Raw genomic sequence first — 21,147 nt, 5'->3', positions numbered from 1 at the left:
ATATCAAGTCGAAATCTTCAAAATATACGTGAAAGTGTTACTTATTCGATTCATTGAGTGATTGCTTTAGTTATTCAACCAAAATGTTTTGTTTACATTTCGTTTAAAATGAATTGGAACAGACTTTGGTAACGATCAGGAGTCACGAGTTGTGAAGCAGTCACCAATAGTGTACGACGTACAACAGCACAGTTAACGAGCAGTCGTTCAGTGTGCTGACTTCCCTGAGAAGAACGAGCAAGAAGCTCTAGGAATTGCTCTTTTCAAATGAGCTTATATGCTATGGAATACACTTTCAATAATAGTTGTGTGGAATCTAGACTCATGTACATCTTTGTCTAACACATACTCTTCAATTTTGCAACAATAAAATACTTTTAATATAGTTTTAAATTTAGGAAATGATAATCTTAGTAATATATTCTCCGGAATGTCATTGTAAAAACGTATACAGTACCTCATAAAATAATTACCTTAGTTAAACGAAATCATGGTACCATGAGCTTGGACTTAGTTCTAAGGTTAATATTATGGGTGGGCTTACAAAATATTTGAATAAATGTACTGTGATCCATAGTCATGATACCAGTCTCCTTAAACTTTTCTCTGAGAGAAACTCGAGAATCTAAACGGTACACAACGAATCGCTTGTTTTTGCAACACAAATATGGTTTGTACATGAGAACCCCGTAGGACATTATACTACAGACGTAACTAAACTAGTCTAGCAATAGTAACATCGTTTTGAAGAGTCTTTGTTTGTTTACAGTACTAATCAGCCTAGTGGGGGGATCTCTAGGCGCCGTAGGGTGGGGAGCTTTAGCCGCTCGACTGGGTCGACGCCGTGCACTGCTGTCTGCTCTAGCCGTCAACGCAGTGTTCGCCGTCATCGCCGCATTCATGCCTACTTATGGGTGCTTTATGATGGCACGGTAAGACCCAAATAACGTGGCCAGACCTTATCAATATTATATAGTTCATTTGTCATATATATAGCTGTGGTAACCTAATAATTTGACCTACCGCCTCTCAAGCATAGGGGCATGGGTTCGTAGCCGGGCCTGCACCTCGGTGAGTTTTTCGGAACTTCTGTGTGAAATTTAATTTGAATGAAGTAATTATTAACACAAATATCGAACACAAAGAAAAATTCTTTCGACCAGTCAAGTCTTGAACCTGCGACCACGTTGTACCGTAGCGTCACTCTGACAACTGAGCTGTAGGTCGATAAAGCAGCGTTTTGTATAAGTAGATCTTTGTGTTCGGTTTTCAACGCCGTAAGCGACATCTTATGAGAGATTTATGAACCTCTTCACTCAACCGGTGCCTTTACAGCTGCCATAAACTGACCTTGATGTTGCTTTATCTTTTATAAAGCACAAGCGTGGCATGGACACACACATAGACGACCACAAATTACACCCAAACTCTCGAGAGAAGTAAATGTAAGCCATATGAATGTTTCTCCCGGCCTGGGAATCGAACCTAGGACCTCTGCGTTTCAGTTCAGCATGGTAAGCGTTCTGCCACGGAGGCAATTATTATGTATGTATATTATTATTATTCATGGATTATGTACTATAAATAGATTAACTAGTATTATAATTGTCGTCCTCCTGACCACAATGATCCAACGCGGGCTCCCCAAAAAGTTATATAAGCCTATGAAAATTAATCGTGAAATTAATCACAGGCACACTAGAGCAAAAATTATGAATCCTTTGTACCAACTTCGTTGCCATTTTCAACAATTTTCCAAATGAAATGAAATTGTTACAAGGACACACTTTTAAATTACAATTAACAAAATGGCTTTTGCTTCTATAGTAATAAGGAATGCTTAGAATTTTCAAATACAAATTTACATTTACTTGAATTGCAATTAACAGTGGTAACCGAACATGAAATTAATAGTTGCACATCTGTTTAAAGGTTGAATACAATTTACCTAATTTTACTTAAGACCTTTATCTACTACTGTATTCTGGCAACTAAATGTATTCTATTCTATACTTCTCAAAAAAGTTTCATCACTATAAACAAAGCTGTGCAAGTTTTGTCCTGCCCCACGAGATAAAATAGATCTGTAGCGACGCACAGAAGTACAGCAACCGATGTCGCGTTGCAGCTTCTGCTCGGCGATAGGGTCGGGCGGCATCGTGCCCACGTGCTACACGTACACGGGCGAGGTGACGTCACGTGCGTGCCGGCCGCGGGCGCTGGCGGCGCTGGTGTGCGCCGCGGGGCTGGGCGCGCTGCTGGCCGCGGCGCTGGCCTCGGCCGTGCTGCCGCCCAACGGCGCGCTCACTCTCATCGAGAACAAGGAGCACTTCAGCGCTTGGCATAGGTACGTGTAACCAGCATTAAACAGTAATAGCCACCCACTGATGGTCATTTGTAGCCACCTCATAGTGAACAATTGTGGCCACCCCGTAAAAGCTAACAACAGTAGCCACCCTACAGTGACCAATTTGTAGTCACCCCGTAGTGAACAATAGTAGCCATCCTGTAGTAAGCAATAATAGCCACGTCAAAGTGAACAATTGTATCCACTCCGTAAAATCAGACAGTTGTAGGCACCCCGTAAGCGAACAACTGTAGCCATCCTGTAAGCGAATAATACTAATTTCCCTATGGTGACCAGTCGTCGCTTCCCCGTAGTGAACAATAGTAGCCACCCTGTAGTAAACAATAATAGCCACGTCATAGCGAAGAACACAGAACAATTGCAGCCACCCTATACAGAACAATTGTACCCACAACACTAATGGCATAGTATACATAAAAAATTGTTGAATTAAAATACATTCATTTTTTAAAGGTATCTCCTCCTATGCACTCTGCCAATACTGGCTTCACTGGTAAGCCTCATCTGGACCCAGGAGTCGCCCAGATACCTCCTCGAGGTGGGGAGGGAAGTCGACGCTATGGTGGTTTACCAGGTAACAAACTAGGGAATATCCTAGTTAGAGAGTAGTTAGCTGGAGCTCCTTGTGGAAGAGTTCGTCCAGGGAAGTACTGCCACCTTACCTATTTCTGCCGCCAAGCAGTAATGTCAGCATTACTATGTTCCGATTTTGAAGGGTAAAGGCGCTGGTGAAATTACAGGCACATGGGACTTATCAACACATGTCTCAGGCTGACGGGCATAGCGGTAGTGCCCCTCAGATCTTTGCAGTTTAAAGCTCTGAGTCGCACTGTAACTGTTATGGACAGGCGTGTAGCTTGAACATAGGACACTCTCATTAAGCATCAAAAAATAAAATCAAATGGAGTCAAATTATTATTTAATTATTTCAGAATTCCAAAATACAAGTTTTAAAATGACACTGTCGTCCTAGTTCTTTCTTACTCATGCATCTATTTCACTCATTTAACGTTATATTTTTTGTCATGACAGAACCTGCACAGTGGCAATCAGATCCGTATATGCGGCAAGGCAAACGTAGCAGCTGCAAACAACAGGGCCCCAGCATACCACCTTGGGGAACTCTCTTTGCCGGGGAAAAGACGGCCCCAAGCCAGCAATCACGTCAAACATAGCATTAAGATGGTGAGTTCAACTTAATAGAATAAACTTATAGTAGTCTAATAAGGCCCATTACCAAGGCCATAATATAATACCTTCTGTATAATAAAGTTAATAAAACCCTCAACATATATCCTTTAGATGATTATCTTGAAACCGAAGACCTATTGTAGTAGCGCTTGGAATTAATTAACTATCAAAACCAAAAATCTCAGCCTACCTTACAATTATAACAAATATTTTCTTCGACAATTTTACCATCACGAAAATTTCGTGCAACACCTCAGTACTTACACAAACTGTATGTAAACACAAACATACACTCACACACAACACACACGCGCACGCACGCACGCAGACACGGACCACCGCACACTACATCCACACACCCACACAAATTTCCAGTAACTAATTTGAGTAAAACTTGGCAAATAGATAGAATTCCACGAATTTTTGAGGCCGGTTTTTTGTACACTATGCACGGTGATTCACGCTCCATACTAAGGCGGTCATAAATACGTAACTCCGAAATTATTATTATTTTTTTATTTTATTACGTTAAAATATGATTAGGTAAACGTAAATTAATAAAATTATACATTTTAAAAAATATTTGACAATATTTAGGTGTAAAAATGTCTCGCAGTAATTTTGTTTTTAGACGATGTATCTAAAACATTTTATACTGCGACTTTTAATGGTAAAACTGTGTAAATAATGATTATTTGTATTAACAATAACCACAAATGAATAAATTAAAACAATAAAAATACATAAAAAAGTTCATTTTACAAAATACAAACAAAACACAAATTATACCAAAATACATTAAATCTCAACAATATTAACTTTAAATACATAACAAGTCTAATACAGCTTTTGACAGTACACCTTTTTTTTAACAGGTAACTTTCGTAGACCTGTTATGAAGGGATCTGAATGAAGAAGCAGCCTATTTACTAAATCTGTGTTGGTCACAATGCGACTCATTTTACGCGTATGATTTTTTCTAAAAGACTTGATGTATTTGTTAGTCGCTTCAGCTGCTTCTTCAGACAACTCTCCGATTGACAACAAACCGTAATCTATAACATTAGCACCATGAATTAGAACTTTGTGAACGGAAGCAGGCATGTTATACCACGGATACTCGGCAACTAACTGCCGAGCCGTCTCTAAAGCGAACTCTTCGAAGTTCGTCTTATTAATATTATATCCCGAATTTAAACATTGAAGGATGATCCAGCAACGATCTAGGAGATCCTTCTTGATCCCAGTAATTTCAGCGGAAATTTCTGAATTCGAGAAAAACCGCCTGGCTGTATTACCATCGTTTGATGTTCCGCTTCCGCCACTTTTAGGCTTATCCACTATAAGCCCTAATCTTTCTCTAAATTGAGTCTGAACATATGATTTTTTTGCAGCAACAAGCATTTTGTCATTAGCGGACCTAGCTTGCCATTTCCTAACATCTAACTTGTACGCGACATGAACAAAATATTCAAAAAAACGTATTAACGCGTGAAGAGGTGATAAACCAAATTCATATTTACTCTCATCGACTTCCTTATTTAAACATTCGTCAATTTTGTTCATTTCACTGGGCAAGGCGTTACAAATAAAACATTTTGATGAAGAAACACCACTAAGTGCATTACACACTTTACCATCTACCATAGTAAGTTGCAAACAATGAGTAATGCGATATTCGCGATCTTCTTCCTTGAAAACAGTAGGCTGCAAGTTCCTTATTTTATCTTTAAAATGAGCTTCTTCCTCAACTGACACTGCAGTCGATTCCTTCAAATATCGGAGGCGTATAGGACGACAGTATCGAGTTGATGAAGGACGAGGATTTTTCCACAAAACTACTGAATTTTCTTTGTTATCTGTTGTCAAAACAAGCTGAAGTGGCACATACGAAGTAACAAACAGGCTACTGTCTTCAAGAGTGGAGTCAGAAAAACACTGTTTATATTCTGAATGCCCTGTACTGCCATCGAAACCCCATTTCCCTATCAAAGATATCTTATCTAGAGACTCATTAGGTACACTATCCAAAACATCTTTTTGAGACTTGAGAATCCGATTGGCAGTATGATCTAATAAACTTTGAAGTTCGACTTCGGCGGATGATTCTGTAACAGTAATATCTGAAGGATAACAGTGTTTTTTAGATTCCACGACACTTTGGTAAGATGGGAAAATGGTTTTTGAAAACTTATTGTCTATAAAATTCTTTACTAATATATATTGATGTCGAGTTAACTGAGCTTCAACAATGAGCGATAAAACTTCGCTAGAATCGATTTCAGGACAAGACAAGCTGTTTAGGCAAGAAGTGGCTGGATGAATTTCTCAATTAAAATATCCTGAATTGTAGTTGCAGACGTTTATTCTCGATATACATTTAGGAAGTACAAACTGACACGTGTTCGTCGCTGGTTTTAACAGAAGAGAAGTTTTTTATAAATACCACCACTATTGTCAATAAAAATTATGGAGAAACTATAGGAGCAATCACAAGTGAAAATGTGATTGCTGTAACAATCACTGTAGGCGCTTTAAGGCCTAAACACAAGCTATCGGACGCATTGAGCAATGACTGTACAAGAGAAGGGTCTTGGTTAGACAAACTAGCCAATCTTCTCCTTTTTGTACGTTTACTGGTGTCTTCAAACTTAATTCTCGGACGGCCATGCGATGAAGAAGTTGATGGTTTAACTTCGTCAAAGCTCTGAGATACACGTAACTCAGTTCGCTGTACATCAATATTTTCAACGACATGCAGCCAATCTGAATATTTTTCTAAGAATTTAGATCTAGTACGATTCGACTTTGCCCAGTAGTGGGAAATTCGTTTACAAATATTCTTAATTTTAAGGCTTAAAGTCTCTAAATCAATATTTTCGATGTCGTCAGAAAGGGATGATGTTTCGGTCAAAGTGCTCAGGACGTGTTGCATTTTTTCATTTGGATTACCCACTTTAGAGTGCCAAATATCAAAAATTGTCATCCTCGATACAGAACATTTGAAAAATGTACCTAAAACAATATGAAAGCTGAACTTAAAAAAAAATTAAAAATTCAATACTATGGACATGCATACTTTGACACCCCTTTAAGCCAAGAAGAGGCAGCAAGATGCAAATGAAACTCATAGCTCTTAATAAGGACATACTCCTTATTCAAAAACCATATACCTCAGGTGCAGCTCAGCGCAGCCAAAAGTTGTAGGTCTAAAGGAAATTAAGTTATGCCAAAAATTTTCACCAAAAAACTGCCTTCAATAAAAAAATTATATAAAAAAAAGTATGCATAAAAAAAATGAAAAAAAATTGATAATAAAAGTACATACCATGCTCTTGGATCTCCATGCTTTCACAACACGTAAACACTTGATTTGGAATAGTGACACTCAAAAACAAAGTGATTAAGTTTCGATGACTCACACGTGGTGATAATTAGTCTCGCGATGCGCTCACTTCCGATGCACAAAAGTGAATGATAACGTGACCTAATTACATTGATATTTATAGTTTTTGGAAGCTTGTTAACTAGTTACTAACTTAGTGAGTTGATCTAACCGGGATAAGCCAATGATTTTTTTTGATTTATGGCCTATGGGGGAATCACAGTGCTATGCTGAGATTATGCATAAAAACCATTTGATTAAATTTGACCAACTTCTGTTGTCCCGATTTTTTGTCCCATACAATGAAATGTTCCTTACATGAAACTGAGTCGATCAGCAGTACAAAGAATTTATCAATTTTATTTATTTTTATGGACAACTCGCGCTTGACCAAATAATTGGCTAAGGCATTATATTTTTATTCAATTAAACGTTAGTTTTATTACTATATTTGTATCAGTTTTGTTGTCTGTTAACATATTGTTACCTCTTAAAGTAGGTCAACTAAAGCGTCTTGCTTGTCATGTTAAATGTATCGGAGCGTTTTATGTTAAAATTTTGGATATTTCTAGTTTTATTTAAAAAAAGTTATTGATGTCGATTTACTCATTAGGTAACGTAATTTCGATATCAGTTTAAAGCTTTTTGATATCTCTTAGATTTATGGAATAATCGCCTGGGCACACTTACACCCTGTATCTAGTTCAATTAGTGGATTACCATGCCCTATCAGATGTCTATACGTTTGTGTGTGTGGCTATGTTCTGTAGTCTGTCTGTATGTGATCTAATAATAATAATTCACGTAACTGTTACATAATGAAAGGTATTAAACTACGGATTTATAAAACATCACACGAGTATTTTAACGCCTAATTATGTACAGTTACATACACTGCTTTATTTATAGACATATTATAAGCTCTATATGATATGTTCAGGAACTGCATGTTACGACCGGCGTTGCGGCATTGATCAAAGCTATTAGCAGTAATTAGTAGGAAAATAATGCAAAAAACTTATTTCTCCCGCTGACATGCCACCGTAGTTTTTTTTTAATCATAGACAAACTAGAGTCGGCCAACTATCATATCGTTCGATATCAAGTAACGTGTGAGATTTGTCAAAATTGTTTGCTATTGACATTTCATTTCGAATAAAACTTCATCTCGACTGATATTAAAATTGAAGTCGAATCAAACTGTTTTGTTTTTCAGAGATGTTCGAAATTTGAATGTAATAATAAAATCGAATTAATAACATTTTCACAAAATAAAATAAGAAATTTGTTCTAACAAAACAGTTTATCTTTATGCTGGTCGTCATTTGCGGTTTTTGAACACACCATAGAGGGTTTATGGTATGTGCGTAGATAAATAAATATTCCTTTCTTTTTAGTTTTGGCAGTCATTCTTCCAGCTGTTCTCCAGCACTTACAGAAGAACTACTTACACATTAGGAGGAGTGCTTCTCTTCTCGATGGTCATACAGGTAATCTACAAATACAAGATTCTAATCGCATTTACCTTACATTATTCGTCCTATCACTTGATGTCACTAAAAAAAATACATTCTTATTTATCGTTTTGACGCTTTACGTTACATGGTCACAGCGGCAACATAGCAAAAATTCTAACGCGAATCTGTTATTTATAATTATATTAATAGAATTCTAATAATTACACATGTTAATTGGGTATTTATATCGATATAATATTATATTTTTCATTAATTCACTAACTACAATAATATTAAAGATTTATTTAAAAAACATATTAAAAGCGCTTAAAATGTTATATTTTGGACAGTTACTTTTAAATAAGGTAATCAAAGTATTTAAAATTGCGTGTTCGGCAATACAAATTGGAAATTCGAGAACCCTTGTCTGCTAGCTTACGAAGTTATGGCGTCTCATTATATTGATATAATAAATCTCTGTTATGTATTACTCTGCACTAAATAAATGAAGAAATAACTGAATGAGTCTCAGACATAATTCGTGTCATCTTTCGGAAAACGCAAGAAACTCCTCTCTTTATCTAATTATGATTATAAATAGTAGCATACAATGATGTTATATACAAAGTACAAGTTTCGTAATTAATAAATGAAAACTATAGTCAAATATCAAAGCCGTTTTCCGTTCAGTCAATGTGTGGGGCGTGGTGCGGTATCTAAAGCTATGGAGGGGCGGAGAGTGTCCGTTGTCATTACTTTTTTGTTCCCTGACTGTACTTTCCTGGTAGAGGCACTTTAGAATTCCATGTTCAATGTTAACTACATGTTTAACTTTTGCAGTTCTACCTGTCCTCGTACATTCCATCGACTGTATTGCGTATGGAAAACGAGTTATTCGGGGCGTCAAAGAAAGTTATATCGAATGTATCGTTCCAAAACGACCATTATAACCGCACTTTGGAAAACATCGAGTACAACTATGTCACTTTTACCAACTGTACTTTTAGGTAAGTGTTTGTGCATAGGCACATATTACACTCTTATCGAAAATACCTACGCTATAATAGTCTTTTGTGTTATCGATGTAATTTTTAAAGTGCACTAAAGAATATTTCATTCATTCATTTTTTTATATGTATTTTTTTATTTGATATTATATTTTTTGATATACATGGAAATAGTATCCCAATAAGGTAATACTCTAGAAAATAAGTCTGTTACACCCATCGAGCATATAACCAGAAATAGAGACGAATTATGGGCCATATATTCCTGGTAACACATTAGCGATACAGCTCTTATAAATATCAACTCTCGTTTGCACTAAAATATAGACAGGCCAAGACTGACCTGTGTATACTTCTCCGTATATTCCAAAAAATATTCTGTATTTATTGTAATAAAAATAATATCTCTAACAATGCCGTGCTGTTCTATTCGGTGATGTAGGAAAAACAGCAAAACATGTAATTACAAAACAAACTGAATCACATTTCATCGGTAATTAAATATTAAATATGTAATTTTGCAATTTTCGTCCATTATAGCAAAGCTCAAGTTAACTGATCGATTTGAAGTTGACGACATCCATTGACGACACCCGTCAATTGTTTCGAATTCGGGCTGGCCAATCGGAGCACAGTTGTCACAGCAATGATTTTGCAGAATAGTTTTCAAACAAATTAAATGACATTTCGTTTCTATTTCTGGTTATATACTTGATGGTTACACCACTTACTTACGCGCTGATAGCCTCAAATGGCCATTACTAAACTGTCTATGGTCGGGTCAATGACCTATTTGTTTTTATTTTTAATAGAATGGTTTGAAACGGACAGTAGTTTGTCAGTTTTACCAAAATGTTCTTGTTCTTTTTGCGTTTTTTTAACGAACTTCAAGAAAAACAAAGCGGTTCTCAATTCGACTGTCGCTTTACCGATTTTGATGATTCTTTTTTTTTGTTAGAAACAGAGTATCTCAGTGTTGGTCATATTTAAATTTGAAGAAAATAGTCCATCTCGAAGGGTGGCAAACTAAGTTATGAATCCGGTTTTGCGCACTTTCCGGTAACCGATTTCAATAAAATTTGGCAAATACATCTAATTCCACGAATTTTTGAGGTCTGTTTTGTTTTTTATAGTAAATTTATCGTCAGTTATTTATATCCATGTTTATATCTTGTATTTATTTTTAGGGACATGCTGATGTCGCATGTGTCGTTCAAGAACTGCTCCTTCTTCGACGTCACGTTTTCCAACGTGAAAACTTCCTACACCAAGTTTGAGGGATCTCTATTTGTTAATAGCACGTAAGTAGAAAGCGTCTTGCGATGTTTTGCAAAAAATCATGGAGCAAAAGTTGTTGTTTATGATTTTTGACAATCTCCGCAGTCGAGTAGATTGGAAGCCAGTTTTCATGGTGTCGCCATCTCTGAGATCCCGGGTTCGATCCCCGGTCAATGCAGAAAATAAACTACCTATTTCTGCAGTAATGTGAGCATTACTATGTTTCGATTTTGAAGGGTAAGGGTGCTGTTGAAATTACAGGCAGAGAGGCGCAGTGCTAGTGTCCCTCACTGCACCTGTTATGGATAGGCGTGTATGGTATCGCTTACCATCAGTTGCACGATTTGTTGGTCCCGTCACTTGTATCACACAAAACGGTGACCGCTTTCCATGCTTGTTTGCTGCCTACACATTCGCACCCGTCATGGAAGAATGGCATAAATGAAGTTACGTCAAAAATGTTTATTGCTGTATTAGATACATAAAAATATATATATGTATGTATATACGCATCCTCTCCAGTTGTAGTAACTCTTATCTACTAATATTGTCGATAGACTTAGAAGAATCGGAGAGAATGTCGGTTATATTATTCAGTATCTAATGGAGTAATAGAATAGAATAAAAATAATAAGCATTTTTGACGTAACTTCACTTATGCCATTCTTCTATGAGGGGTGCGAATATCATTCATATAAATGTATATCTATCATACCTAAGATGAAATACATACATAAGATGAAAATAATTAAATTTAATGAAAAAAATATAATATCTTAGGTACTGTATGGGATATATTTTTCTTTATATTTATTTTTGAATGTTCATAAGCTCTACTATAAGGCATTTCAGGCTTATCCATTCTTTACCGGACACCCTGTATATATTTAACAATCATAAAAACGCCACCTGTTAATGACCGATATTATTTACAAAGCAACGCCATCTAGTGACAAGGTGACGTATTTAATGACACTCCACCAAATCAAAAGATAATGTAAAGTATGAAGATTCATTCGCATCATGCATCTTTTAATTTAATCGAATATTACTCATTCGACGGTAATTGTTTCGGGCAGATGTCGGACCCAGAACGGGATTAAGCCCCCAGTACTGTTTATGACATCGAGTATATTACCAGAAATAGAGACGCAATGTCGTTTAATTTGTTTGAAAACTATTTTGCCAAATCATTACGGTGACAACTGCGCTCCCATTGGCCAGCCCGGACTCTTAACAATTGACGGTTGTCGTCAATTGTTTTGACTTTAAATCGACCAGTTTAACTTGAGATTTGCTATAATGGACGAAAATTGAAATATTACATGTTTAATTACCGATGAAATGTAATTCCGTTTAATTTGTAAGTAATTGCCATTTTTCCCACACCACCGAATGGAACAGCCCCCATTGTTAGGAATATACGGAGACATACACACAGATCAGTTGTTGACTGTACCATTTCAGCTTTCTAATTTGTGGTTTCATGCAAACGATATTTGATATTTAAAAGTGATATAAGGTTCATTTGCCTGATGAGTTGCCAGGGATGATTATCTCTCTATTTCTGGTTATATAGGCGATGGTTTATGAGCTTGCTATTGATGTTGAGATGAGACCGCTTTAATTTTCAAATCTTTTTTATTTAGTATAATAGACACGGATATGGAAGTAGGCCAAGAACTAGACGAGTGGTGTACATTGAACGGAACAACACTACGCGGTATGAGGCCAGCTTGCAACAGGCATCCTGATTTGACATCGCGGTTGGATGGGATCACTACCGAACAGGTGAACTTATTTCATAGAAAATATTTCAGACAGTAGATATAGTTCGTCATCATCATCGTCTCAGCCCGTTAACACACACTGTTGGGTATAGGCCTCCTGGGTGTAGGTATAGTTACATGTCCATGAGAAAATTTGACATAAATTCAACGACGACAAGCGCCCAATGGCGACTGACGGGGCAGCGGAAAATATTCCACAAGCTAGAGGATGAACCCGGTATCTCGAAATTTCCGGTAACTGATTTCAATAAAACGTGTCAAATAGATGTAATTAGTACACTGGACTGTAATTATCATGAACAAGGATGGACATCCAATACATAAGGATTGCACATTTATTTATTGAAGCTATTTTGCATAATACTCTTCCGGGAAGGAAGAAAGACACAAACAGCAAATTGTATCGCTCATAGCTAGTATCAGAAGTCACAACAGCATCAGAAAATGGGCTACAGGCAGATTTGATTGTCCAATTCTAATTAAATAATTGTCTATTCAACAATTACATTATGTCTCTGGGTGACAAGCGCAGCCCTCAAATCTTTGACATTTAAAGCTCTGAGTGGCACTGCAAGTGTCGCTTGCTTACAGGCGCAAGATTTAGTTCAACCCGACACTTTGTATCATAAAAAAATCGAATCTCTGTTTAATAATACATTATCGCATTATCGGAAGTAAATGATTGCCGGACGAGTATGAGTTGCAAGTTGTATTATACGAATCAGGCAATCCCGTTCCCGCCGAGGTGTGTATGGTGCTTTTCTCAATCAATGTGAAGAAATAATAAAAGACTATAGAATGAAGGATAGCATAATAGAAAAGTAAAAGCATGTTTTCTATAACCAATTTTGGTTCTTGTTGTACAAACTGTAAAGTTTCCTTTTGTTCACAGAGCTACGTGTCACATGCTATGCTGATAGCTTCTGTACTTGCGTTGCTACCGCAGAAGGCCCGGCCACAACGTGAGTAGCGCCCAACTTCACCCACTGATGAATATAGGCCTCTTGTAGTTTTTGACATTTACGACTTCTTACATGTTATTATTAATAATAATAAATTTATGTTTTAGCCATGGATCTGAAATATATCAATTTGAAATAAAACTACAATTATATTTATCTATTGAATATCATGTTTTAGCCACCATTATATTCATATATTTTGTGAAAATTTTGCAACAAAATCAGAGATAAATATAATAATAAATATGTTTATTTCTCACCATAAAACACAACACAATATAAATCTTAGTAGGTAAATTACAGTAGTATATTGTGGGAGCTGGTGCTTGACGTAGAAATTTGTTAAAAAAAAGGAAAAACCATAAAAATAAAAACTAAGACTGGACAGTACTTATTATTAGCGTGCGGGCGTGCGTGCGTGCGTGCGTGCGTGCGTGCGTGCGTCTGTGAAACCCATTACTGCCTGAAATCGAGAGCAAAAACGATTTGCACTTGTTGTAAATCGAATTTTGTTTAAATTTAATATTATAAGAAAATGTTTATTGCTTTTGGATCTAGATGATTAAATTTGCCTTTTTTTTCAATCGATTCCCTTCAAAATAACATTAAAATTAATCGATACAATAAATCGTTAGATCGTATTGAATCGATTTTCATAAAAATCGAGTCGTAATGTGCATCGTTAGTAGTGAAAATCCACGGGATTGCAAGATAGGTTGAGCTGTATGGAGTTACCTCTTATTCGCCTGAAAATATTTTTCACATCCAACTTTGTAATAAGAACAGTAGAAAGATTTTTTTAAATTATTTTTTATAAAAGTAAGTGCGCATTTGACCTCCGTCTCACCTGATGGAAAGTGACGATGAGGTCGACGATGTAGCATGCACAACTAAATAATGCCTATTCACTCTCGCCTTGAAAAGGTCCACGTTATAACTTTCAGGGAGCAAGTCTGCAGGCAGGTAATTCCACTCCATAGCCGTTCGCCATATAAATGTGGAAGCGTAACGCTTCGTGCGAATCTTTGGAATGTCCATAACATATGGGTGGAATCCCAGCTTACGCCTAGTCCGCCGATGATGGAAAGGGGAAGGCGGAATCAAATTATGCAATTCCATCGCACACTTTCCGTGATATATCCTGTAGAATACTGATAAGGAGGCAACTTTACAGAGGTGTTCAAGGTTCTGCAGCTTTGCCTCTACTAATTCCGAGTCACCTAATAAGCCTCTTGGCACGTTTGTCGATTGAGCCCAAGGTGGCCTGTTGGTATTTAGCAGAGCCATCACATAAGTGACAGCAGTACTCCATACACGACCGGACTTGTGCTTGGCAATAGCAGAAGCAACGAAATGGATTAAAACCTGGTGTTAAAAACCGGGCTGGTTGACTGAGTCTTAATCCACTGCCCATCTTTAAACAAAATACGTCGAGACATTGGTGACGTCAGTTTTCTGATGAGAATCGCCAACGGTAATATTGATTGTCCAGATTGTTGTCACACATAAACCTGCGCACAAACATGTTGCATTACAGATGTCGACCACCTCTGCAAGTGCCGTTTGCGAGCACTAATTATAGGCAAAATACGTACATGGTACGTACATTGAGACTTTTTAACAGTGCGACAGTAAATCATTCTGAATTTGATTTGTTTTGTTCAAGCTTAGACACAGTTAGGCGAGAAAAGACCAAACGTCACTTTGACACATCGCGTGATTGGCGATGAATACACTGGTTTGTTCGTTTAATTGTCTATTATTTTGGTATTATTATTTTATTTTTATTTGATTTTTTTCAAATTAGTGACTGTGGTCTTGTTTTCCCTTATAATCTCTTTTTGGGTTTACTAAGCACTTTATATTGTTTCATGTTGGTGGAAATTCGTAAATGACATTGGATTACTCATATTTAAGTATATTATTTTTGTATTATTTGTCCGTGAATTTTCCTAAAATGTATAAATAAATAAATAATTTCACCTAACTCAGTAGCTCAGTTGGTGTTTTTTATTTATTTATGTTTAGGTTATACAAGTCTTACAAAATATACATTAAATTACTAACAGACCAGATTGTTCTATTAAATAATTGCTAATAATACAAAATTTAAATTTGTACAATGGACCCCAATCCAAAAAAAAGGTCGCACCTATCAAATAAGAAATAAACATAGTAAGGACCAGCTATCACAGAGGTTTTAGTTCATTCTAAATTATTCATGGCGTCCTCTGTAAAATATGATATCTCCCGCTTTGTGCTTGTAACTCATCAACGATAAAGAAAAATGTTCTTTCAATTTATTATTATAATACCTACAGGAGTGTCGAATAGATGTGTTTTTGATGAAATTTGTAGAACATGTAGGTAACAATAAAAAATATTTTTGGTACTTGAGGAGATTCTTGGAATGTTAAAGTTAATCAATTGTGTAGCAATCAATCAGTCTATATTACTGTTCACAATCGATACAACCTCAAATGGCTTTGGTTGATTGCGCATAACATTGAAAAATTTTTCACTACAGAAAAAAACACAAACTTACCTCGAAATTTTACAAGAAAACCGCTACCATAGGTACTTTACATATAAAATTTTTTTTATATATCAACTGAACTAAATAGAACGTTCCTGTATTATATGATAATACATTTTTCAAATGACTTTAATTTCTGAAATAAAACTAATGTCCCTGTCGCTTGATCCAAGAAAAATGAACCGTATTAGTATTTTTTTAAGTCGAGCTAAGGTCTACGAGTATATTATAAAGAAAAATGTCGCTATGTGTACTTGTTACAGACAAAACATTTTCTTTAAATTCCAGTGGCCCTCTGCATTTTTCTAGTCCTTTTGTCGCCTGCCATATACTTCGCCAGACGAGAATCAGCTCTGTACATCGTAGAGGCGGTATATCGCGTACCCCTCACTCTGCTGTTCTACACAGTTGGTACCAATGTTGTGGACAGCTACCCGGCAGGATTTAGGTAAGGCCCTATGAACTCAAGCGCTTATTACACGACCCGATTTCAAAGGCCCTGCGTTATGCGGCCCAATTAGGGCGCCACTTTTATTAACTCAATAAGTGGCCTTGATTAGGGACCCTGAATATTATTACACCTCCCTAAGATCCTCCCTTCAAATCTGTAATGTAATAAGCGTGACGAAGTCATGTTTGGTATTGTTACTAGAGACTTCTAGTGGACTGTGCTACGAAGACTATGGCGCGGCGTAACATGTTTTGTGTGTCGTGGTCCACATGTTGAAAAGTAGATGACGCTAATTTAGTCAATAATAAAGTTCATTTCACATAGCATGGGTAAGGTGACGTTTTTATTAAGAGTTTTGGCTTGGACACAAGTCCTTTAAGCCATGTATTCGTTTAAAATGATCGGGATCCTCTGTAATATTTTCCATTATGATTCTAATACATTACGTTTTACTTTCTCATAAATAAGTTAGTTCAATTATTTGGGTTTTTTAAATAGTCTTAACCGGCGGGAGTCAATATTTATGTTTTCATTTTCACTTAAATCACATTATCTTCTGTCACTTTCAACAAAAGCTTTGAATTCGTAGTTATTGGAATTGTTACTATAAAGCTTTTTTGTAACTTGGTTTAAAATAAGAAATATAGATCTAAATTTCTTCATTACTATTTCTTTCTTCGTTTTTTCTTCATAATATATTTAAAATAAAAATAATCTTTGTAAAAGCGTACTTGTAACTTCAAAAGCCCGCCATTTTGTAAGGTGACGTTTGAGATTTAAAGTTTTCAGAGTTGTAGTGATATAGAATCGAATGAAGAAAAATCGATTAAAATATCTTATCGAGACAATTTGTAACGAAGAGAGAATCGATTTAGTGGATTTAAGAACAGATAATAAATAAAATGAAAAGGATTCAATTGTTATGTTATTACTAAAAAAACTACACAACAAATAAAAAATCAAAATGGATCCATATTAATTTGAAAATAAAATAAAATTGCAAAATAATCAAATACAATAAAATTAGGCAAATTAAACAAGTAACTTATTTTCTGTGAACTGTACACGGTTCGAAGCCACGGCCGGTAGATGGCGCTGCCCGGCGTTGCAATCGATTAAATGGCCCTGTGGCCGTGCGCAGGAGCACGGCACACGGGCTGCTGGTGTCGGTGTCGTGCGCCGCCTGCGCGCTGGTGCGCGGCGCGGGCGTGGCGAGCGCGCCGCTCTCCGCGCTGCTCTGCGGGCTGTTCGCGCTCTTCGCTACTGTGCTGGCCTTCCACGCCCGGTAGGCCGCTTAACGTAAGTTTAACATCGAGTATATAACCAGAAAGAGACACGAAATGCCATTTAATTTGTTTGAAAACTACTCTGTCAAATCATTACGGTGACAACTGCGCTCCGATTGGCTAGCTCGAATTCGAAACAATTAACGTGAGTCGTCAATTGTCTCACTTCAGATCGACCTGTTTAACTTGAGCATTGCTATAATGGACGAAAATTTAAAAATTACATGTTTAATTACCGATGAAATGTGATTCCGTTTGTTTTGTAATTAGGTGTTTTGCTGTTTTTATCACACCATTAAATGGAACAGTCCCCCATAGTTAAAGATATTATCTTTATTACAATAAATACAGAATATTTTTGGAATATACGGAGAAGTACTTCTCCGTACACAGGTCAATTGTTGGCGCTGTACTATTTCAGCTTTGTAATTTGTGATTTCAGTGCAAACGAGAGTTGATATTTATAAGTGATGTATCACAGTTGAGTTACCAGGAATGTATGACCCTTAAATTGTCTCTATTTCTGGTTATATACTCGTTGGAACCACTATTGAGGTACCCTCTTTCCAACAAAAAAGAATCATCAAAATCTGTTCACAAATGCTGTAGCTATCGCGTAATATAACATACACAAAAGTCGAATTGAGATCCTCCTCATTTTTTTGAAGTAGGTTCAAAAGAAACTAGTTCATATTAAAGAGGAATCAGTTGATATCCACAGCCATTTATATAAACTACTTTCAGGCTATTTATTATTGATCAGCGCCACATCGTATCATAGAAGACGGGACCTTTTTCAGAGTTACGATCTGTAACATGGAGATTTGCAATCCTCATGCGTAAGCGCGTTTGCTCATTGCATCCATTCATATTCGTCATCATGCATTCGTATTCGTCTCGAATCCGAAACTTTGCGAATCTAAATTTCGAAATTTGTAACAGTAGAGCTCCTTACCTATTTCTGCCGCCAAGCAGTAATGTCAGTGTGTTCCGGTTTTGAAGGGTAAGGGTGCTGGTGAAATCACAGGCACATGAGACTTGTAAACTTACAGCTCGGGGTGACGGGCGTAGTGGTAGTGCCCCTCAGATCTTTGCAATTTGGAGCTGTAAGTGGCACTGTAACTGTTATGGACAGGCGTATAGCTTACCATCAGGCGCACGACTTGTTCGTCCCGTCACTTGGTGTTATAAAAAAAACGAAAAAAGGCGTTCATAGACGACGGTGACCGCTTTCCATCAGGCGGGCCGTATGCCTGTTTATATGTATGGCATATATCATAAATAGCGCCACCTACTCGTCACCGATATTATTCACAAAGCAACGCCATCTAGTGGCAAGGTGACTTAACTCCACCTAATTCGAAAATACTAATATCGCGTACATCCAGAAATAAAATAATCCGTATGAAATTTCGGACCATCATTCGGAACTGATACGAACCCGACGTGGTGCGCCAACGCTCTTGTTGAGCCATGTGCGTACTTATTATGTACAATATTACCTTATAAAAACTAATGTCTTTTATACTTTACAGATTGACCTGCATACATTGAAGAGACGCGAATTGTTCAAAAAGACGAGGCAGCTATGTAAGAAATAAGACGATTCATAACTCTTATGAACTATATATAGAAGAACTATATATATGGGGTGAAAATTTAATAGAATTAATTATGAAACGTTATAAAACTTATTGTGTGTAATGAAATACTGTTTTTTCGGACAGCTGAATTCTCGGCCTGCGAATCTGTGAGAGGGGAGACACCTTTCTATTCCTGACTATATATGGTCACTTATCAGGATTTTAGTTTCATGTAGAATTAAACTATTTAATTTTCACCCTCTATTAGATATTAAAAGTCTTGCCCGATTGAAAAGAAATACCAAAGTGTTAGACTGAAATATTTGACACAAATGATACTCGATACTGACATCGATTTTTTTTATATTGTAATTATGAGATTCATAAAACTATTTGTACACAAGTCTACACAAGTCTACAAAAGTTTACCTCTCCGCTGAGGGTTATGCACTTTTATAGTCGATTGTACAGTAGGCATCAGTATTGTGATGCTGATTGTACACCCGGCTAAAGCTTCGGTTATACATTTCCAGTATAAACTGATACACCGCGCCATTGGTGGCCATATAAAAACTAGGTTTAGCAAGACCTGCACGCTAACCTTGTAAGATGAAAGACAGTCCGACGGCAATTTGTCTTTTCGACATAGTACTACCGTTTAAACTGACCGAAAATTAGTATAAGCATTCAACTTCACTTCACAAAAAGTTTGACAGATAATTTGTAGAAACTGCAACATTATCAAAAATTTTACTGATAATTTGTAGAAACAATAGTTTAAATAAAACATTATCAAAAATTTCGTAGATAATTATTAGAAACAGTAGTTTAAAGGACAATACTATTATAATTTTTACTGATAATTAGTAGAAAAAGTGGTTTAAACGGCAACACTGAGCCGGAAAAACAGAATTCAATTGCAACCGGCTTTTTTTCACCTTACGTGATTAACCCGCATTTCAAGCTGGTGGTGTAAGTTGTTTGGTCGGCCGCACCACAAAACTACGTCTAAAAACTTAAACCAGGTATTTACCTGTTCTAATCATGTACCAGAAATATTCCGTTTTATAATTATCTAAACAATAAAAATAACCTAAAATATCGACACATCCTAAGTATACTCCGTCCAATCATTTGTTTAACTTTTGACAGCTCGAATTCTAATCTATTAATGATGTCCCGATGCGTTTCCGATTCGATTATTTATTAAGAAGTTTTGATCGTGAATGTGAGCGGGTTCCAAAAAGAAGATATTGTCTTATTGGAATCGTGATATTGCTTTTGACAATTTGTGTACTCAAGAATTAATAATTAATATTAATGAGTATTCAAGTGATGATTCCCGTTCATATGGAGAAGAATCCAATGATTCATTGCATTGACTTACAAACAAATGGCCGACGGGTCTAATACAAAAACCACAAAAAAAATGTCCCAAGTCAACCTATTTAAACGTAGTGACATCTAAAGGAATATGAAAAAGCTAAAACGTTGAATTTAAATTGTAATGTCATCGCAGGACTGTCTAATTTTGCTTGCTTCACTGTCAGTCGAACAAACGAAGACGCTCTGTATACGATTTTAACGCCCTATAAGTTCGGACACTTTTTAGCGCGAACCCGACGTCCATATAATTGTAAGTCAATGATTCATTGTAATAAAGAATAAGAACTTATTATAATTTATTAGACAGGTATCAAAACTTGAATAATTTTCGTTACATAATCTGTTGGCTCGGTAAATGTCGGAGCTAAAGAGCACTTTCCTCCACTAAAATTAAAAAAAACAGTCCAGGAAGCATTGCATTTTTTGCCTATGGTTGTATGGCGATAATTACGGAACTTCGTAGGCAT

The 21,147-nt window shown here is 36.4% G+C and overlaps 1 protein-coding gene across 1 annotated transcript; it reads left to right on the top strand.

The window, feature by feature from the left end:
• The first annotated feature begins 667 nt into the window (after positions 1 to 667).
• LOC113227521 (synaptic vesicle glycoprotein 2C-like) lies at positions 668 to 19,330 on the top strand. Its single transcript, XM_026460458.1, has 13 exons — positions 668 to 674; positions 770 to 932; positions 2,129 to 2,347; positions 2,822 to 2,942; positions 3,401 to 3,553; positions 8,342 to 8,434; positions 9,242 to 9,408; positions 10,596 to 10,709; positions 12,336 to 12,477; positions 13,369 to 13,438; positions 16,263 to 16,422; positions 17,567 to 17,724; positions 19,247 to 19,330. The coding sequence occupies exons 1-12, from the start codon at positions 668 to 670 to the stop codon at positions 17,712 to 17,714; spliced, it is 1,557 nt and encodes a 518-aa protein (XP_026316243.1). The 3' UTR covers positions 17,715 to 17,724; positions 19,247 to 19,330.
• Positions 19,331 to 21,147: the final 1,817 nt, after the last annotated feature.

Source organism: Hyposmocoma kahamanoa, unplaced genomic scaffold, assembly GCF_003589595.1.
Source record: "Hyposmocoma kahamanoa isolate Upper Pololo Valley unplaced genomic scaffold, ASM358959v1 211, whole genome shotgun sequence".
Classification (NCBI taxonomy): domain Eukaryota; kingdom Metazoa; phylum Arthropoda; class Insecta; order Lepidoptera; family Cosmopterigidae; genus Hyposmocoma; species Hyposmocoma kahamanoa.
The sequence above is the reverse complement of the archived record's forward strand: the minus strand, read 5'-3'. Positions and strand labels throughout refer to the sequence as shown.

What these genes read in the sequence shown, in the direction of transcription:
- LOC113227521 (XM_026460458.1), top strand. An exon ending in TCTCTATTTGTTAATAGCAC is followed by an intron (nt 10,710 to 12,335) that starts GTAAGTAGAAAG and finishes TTTTTTATTTAG; the next exon opens with TATAATAGACACGGATATGG. An exon ending in GCAGAAGGCCCGGCCACAAC is followed by an intron (nt 13,439 to 16,262) that starts GTGAGTAGCGCC and finishes TTTAAATTCCAG; the next exon opens with TGGCCCTCTGCATTTTTCTA.